General features: G+C 58.6%; 1 protein-coding gene across 1 annotated transcript in view; it reads right to left on the minus strand.

Moving 5' to 3' along the window:
* Window positions 1-372: 372 nt before the first annotated feature.
* Window positions 373-5,349, minus strand: part of sbf1 (SET binding factor 1) — a 51,565-nt gene continuing 46,588 nt past the window's right edge. Inside the window, 9 exon segments of the mRNA XM_080518537.1 lie at window positions 373-982; window positions 1,605-1,736; window positions 1,821-1,838; window positions 1,840-1,909; window positions 1,996-2,204; window positions 3,244-3,591; window positions 3,685-3,815; window positions 4,538-4,664; window positions 4,743-4,928. Coding sequence (XP_080374663.1) covers window positions 884-982; window positions 1,605-1,736; window positions 1,821-1,838; window positions 1,840-1,909; window positions 1,996-2,204; window positions 3,244-3,591; window positions 3,685-3,815; window positions 4,538-4,664; window positions 4,743-4,928 — 1,320 coding nt within the window. The 3' untranslated portion in view covers window positions 373-883.

Here is a 5,349-nt window from a genome sequence, read left to right on the forward strand (position 1 = left end):
TTTATTTTTTAAACGTACTACTCCCGCCTCCAGCCAGCAGGCCGGCAGCGCTGAGTCGCAGGCAGCAGTTCACCAGGTTGCACACTTCCCACCACAGTGCCTCCCCTGCACCCCCTGGTGGGACACGGCGGAACTGCAGGTGTTTGTAAACGAGTTTAGCGACGCCTCGGAAACGTCGTCACTTTGCTTTGAGCTGAAAATGACTTTAAAAATCTCCAATCACCAACAGCAGAATCCTCCTTCATGAGCCCCCCCGCCCCCCCCCCCCCCCCCCCCCCCCACCCACCCCCACCCCCCCCAATTCATCTGCTGTTCGGGGGCGTCGCTCCCCCTCCAGATTCTTTTCTTCAGCTAAAAAATAAATCCCTCCTGTTTCCTTCAGTGGCTCGACAGTCGGACGCCTCCTAGTGGTTGATTAGAAGTGTGTGTGTGTGTGTGGGGGGGGGGGGGGGGGGTGATGGGGGGGGGGGGGTCTGTCAACTTTGTAAACACTCTCAGTGAAAGTTCACCGACACTCTCAGATACCTGACGAGTCTCCGCCGGGGGGTCAGGCTTTCACAGTAAAACCCCCCCGGATTTTAGAGGAAGTCCTTCATGAACCCCCCCCCGCCCCCCCACCCTGGGCTGCAGCCCCCCCGTCATTCCTCCTGGTGAGGTTTAAAGGGTGCTGGAGGTTCTGGAAGGATCTGGGTGCTGCAGGACGTCGGGGAGATTCTCCTGGACCCACTGACTTTCTCTCTTCTCGCTTTTTTCTTCTTCCTCTTTTCTCTCTTTTTGTAACAAAACACTGAAACGTGGCGACTCGCAGGTTAATAGTTCAACACTAGTGAACAGACGGGAGCTGTGAAGTGGGAGAAAGACCCTTCGTCCCGTCTCGTCCTCCTCAGGCGTCAGACAAGCAGCTCTGCACGCTGTCCATCCACACCTGAGCCTTGCTGCTGTCCTGGGCACAGAAGTTATACACCCGCTTTGTCGTCTTCACCTGGAGGGGGGGGGGGGGGAGGGAGAGAGGGAGGGGGGAGAGAGAGGGAGGGAGAGAGAGAGGGAGGGAGGGAAAGAAAGAGGGAGAGAGAGAGAGAGAGACAGAGAGAGGAGAGAGGGGGGGAGGAGAGAGAGAGAGAGAGAGAGGGAGGAAGAGGGAGAGGGAGGGAGGGAAAGAAAGAGGGAGAGAGAGAGAGAGAAGACAGAGAGAGGGAGAGAGGGGGGGGAGAGAGAGAGAGAGAGAGAGAGGGAGATGGGGTAGGGCGAGGAGAGAGAGGAAGAGAGAGAGGGAGGAAGAGGAGAGGGAGGAAGAGGGAGAGGGAGGGAGGGAGGAAGAGGGAGAGGGAGAGAGGGAGAGGGAGGGAGGGAGGGAGAGAGAGAGAGGGAGATGGGGTAGGGCGAGAGAGAGGAAGAGAGAGGGAGGAAGAGGGAGAGGGAGGGAGGGAGAGAGAGAGAGAGAGAAAGAGAGAGAGGGAGGGAGGGAGAGGAGAGAGAGAGAGAAAGAGAGAGAGGAGAGGGAGAGAGAGAGAGGGAGGAGAAGAGAGGTGAGCAGAGTTCAGACCAACCCCCTCCTCTCCTCTCCTCCTCCTCCTCTCTCCTCCTCCCCCTCTCCCTCCACTCACATCAAAGAAGGCTTTCTCCTCGATGTTCTTCGGCGCCCCCATGGCCGGCGTCCCCGCCGTCACCGACTCCACGTCCCCCAGCTCGATCACTCCTTTACACTCCTTGTCCTGACGGCTCTCGTAGTACCGCAGCTGTGAGGGAGGGACGGCGTTAGAGGAGGAGCAGGAGGTGAGGAGCGGGGGAGGAGGAGCAGGAGGAGCAGCAGCTCCACTCACCTGGTGTTTGGTCTTGTCCCAGGACGAACCAGCGAGGCCTCCAGGGCTTCAGCAGCGCCCCCTTCTTGTACAGGATCCCCTCGAAGCTCCTGGTGGGAGGAGAAGACGGCCAGAGAGTCACCTGGGGGGGGGGGAGGAGGCGTGGCCCCGCCCCCCACCAGGTGTGGGAGCTCACCTGTTCTCGCTCTCCGTGCTCTGGAACTGGCTGTACAGCGTGCTGGTGCTGGGCCGGCCGGCCACCGGGGTGGAGGAGGAGGAGGAGGCGCTGGCCTCACAGTCCAGGCTCAGGTTGATGGAGGAGCCGCTCTCCTGCAGGTACACTCCCTGAGAACGACGCTGGTGGCCCAGTTGGACGACATGAGGAGGAGAGCTGGAGAACGACGGCTGGAGAGGAGGAGGAGGAGGAGGAGGAGGAGGAGGAGAAGAGAGATGAGATGAAGAGGAGAGAGGAGGAGAGGAGGAGGAGGAGGAGGAGAGGAGGAGGAGGAGGAGGAGGAGGAGGAGGAGGAGGAGGAGAAGAGAGAGGAGGACAGGAGAGATGAGATGAAGAGGAGAGAGGAGGAGAGAGGAGGAGGAGGACAGAGGAGGAGGACAGAGGAGGAGGAGGACAGGAGAGATGAGATGAAGAGGAGAGAGGAGGAGGAGAGAGGAGAGAGGAGGAGGAGGAGGAGAGGGGAGGAGGAGGAGAGGAGAGAGGAGGAGAGAGGAGAGATGAGGAGAAGGGAGGAGAGGAGGAGGAGGACAGAGGAGGAGGAGGAGGAAATGAGGAGAGAGGAGGAGGAGAGGAGAGAGGAGGAGGAGAGGAGAGAGGAGGAGGAGAGGAGAGAGGAGGAGGAGAGGAGAGAGGAGGAGGAGGAGGAGGAGAGGAGAGAGGAGAAGGAGAGGAGGAGGAGGACAGAGGAGGAGGAGGACAGAGGAGAGGAGAGGAGAGAGGAGGAGGACAGAGGAGGAGGAGGAGGAGGACAGAGGAGAGGAGAGAGAGAGGAGGAGGATAGAGGAGGAGGAGGAGGAGGAGGACAGAGGAGAGGAGAGGAGAGAGGAGGAGGATAGAGGAGGAGGAGGAGGAGGAGGACAGAGGAGAGGAGAGGAGAGAGAGGAGGACAGAGGAGGAGGAGGAGGAGGACAGAGGAGAGGAGAGGAGAGAGGAGGAGGATAGAGGAGGAGGAGGAGGAGGAGGACAGAGGAGAGGAGAGAGGAGGACAGGAGAGATGAGATGAAGAGGAGAGAGGAGGAGGAGGAGAGGAGAGGGGAGGAGGAGGAGGAGAAGGAGGAGAGGAGAGAGGAGGAGGAGAGGAGAGATGAGGAGAGAGGAGAGGAGGAGAGAGAATGAGGAGAGAGGAGGTCAGTCAAACCCAGCAGGGCCAGTTCCAGCCGGCGGCCAGCAGGGGGCAGTGCAGGGCAGTGCAGGGCAGTGCAGGCCCACCTTGCTGTCCAGCTTGGCCTCGGCCCTCTGGACGTTCTTCATCTTGTCCCAGGTGTCCTTCCAGCGGTCGGAGGTGTGTCCCAGCTCCGCCTCCAGGCCCTGCAGGTCCTGCAGCAGCTTGCTGATGGAGTCGGGCACCGCCTTGCCCAGCGGGTCGTAGCACGGCCACACCACGCGCCGCTGCGACTTGGGCCCGCCGCCGCCGTCCCCCTTCTCCGGCGCGTCGTCGGCGAGGCGCTCCTGCCGGCCCCGCAGCTCCCAGTCGTAGGACGGGCCCTCGGACAGCGTCTCCTCCGTGTAGAAGTCCCACACCTTCAGGTTGGACACGAAGGCGTACGGCCGCAGCACCTGCAACGCAAAGCAGCACGCCGCTCATCCACCGCCGCCGCCATCGCCGGCTATCTCTGTGCTGATTGGCCGAGCGCGAGCGGGCCCGCTCACCTCCTCGTCCTCCGGGGAGAACATGTAGTTGTAGAACACGGGGTTCTTCTTGTGCAGACGCTCCACGTAGTCCCACACCGACTTACACACCTGAGGACTCTTCCTCTCACCCTTCTCCTCGTACAGCACGCCTGGCACACACACACACACACACACATCAGCAGGGAGTCTACACACACACACTCACTCACTCACACACACACACTCTCTCACTCACACTCTCACACACACACACACACACACACACTCTCTCACTCACACTATCACACACACACACACACACACTCTCTCACTCACACTATCACACACTCTCTCACTCACACTCTCACACACACACACTCTCTCACTCACACTCTCACACACACACACTCTCTCACTCACACTCACACACACACACACTCTCTCACTCACACTCTCACACACACACACTCTCTCACTCACACTATCACACACTCTCTCACTCACACTCTCACACACACACACTCTCTCACTCACACTCTCACACACACACACTCTCTCACTCACACTATCACACACTCTCTCACTCACACAGACACACTATCACACACTCTCTCACACACACACACTCTCTCTCACTCACACTCTCACACACACACACTCTCTCACTCACACTCACACACACACACTCTCTCACTCACACTCACACACCCACACACTCTCTCACTCACACTCACACACACACACTCTCTCACTCACACTCACACACACACACACACACACACACACACACACACACACACACACACACACACACACACACACACACACACACACACACACACACACACACACACACACACACACACACACACACACACACACACACACTCACCCAGCTCGATGCGTTCGTAGTCAGAGTCCAGCAGGAAGGTGCGGAAGCGGTTGGACACGTAGTGGTAGGCCAGGAACTTCAGGTAGAACTGACTGAACTCGAACTCCATGGGGAACTGGAGGTGGATCTGAGGGGCAGAGAGTGTGTGAGTGTGTGTGTGTGAGTGTGTGCGTGTGTGTGAGGGTGTGTGTGTGTGTGTGTGTACCTGGTGCACACAGTCCAGGAACTGCAGGAAGACGGGTGTGAAGCCGCTGCTCTGGCTCCCCAGCGTCTGGGCGCCACGGTGGCTGAAGCGATGGCCGAACGACAACCACTCCTTCTCCACCAGCAGCCGGAAGCCGTCCAGCGTCCGGTAGTACGGGTCTGACAGCAGCTGCACCAGAGACACCACCTGCACACACACACACACACACACACGGCATCATGCCTGCTCCGCTGACATGTGAACTTGTACCTGGTACGGCAGCACTAGTGAGGCAGAGCGCAGTGGCCTGCAGAGGGGATCAGCACTGCCCTCTCTGCAGAGCCTCTCCCAGCGCAGGGTCCACAGTAGAGCTGCCTCCGTACTAAAAGACCCCCCCCCCCCGTCCACAACACAGACTGTTCACCTCCTCCCCTCAGGCCGGAGGTTCAGAAGCTTGAAATGCAAAACGAATGGACTCAAAAACTCTTTCTTCCCCGTCGCCATCAGACTTCCGAACAGCTTCTGACATGTTTACATTTTGCACGTCTCACTTTCTTACTAATATTTTTGCACTGCACTGTTATTTTATTTTATTTTATATTTTGTTTTATTCTATTTTTTGTGTATA

This window comes from Blennius ocellaris (genome assembly GCF_963422515.1).
Source record: "Blennius ocellaris genome assembly, chromosome: 22".
NCBI lineage: Eukaryota > Metazoa > Chordata > Actinopteri > Blenniiformes > Blenniidae > Blennius > Blennius ocellaris.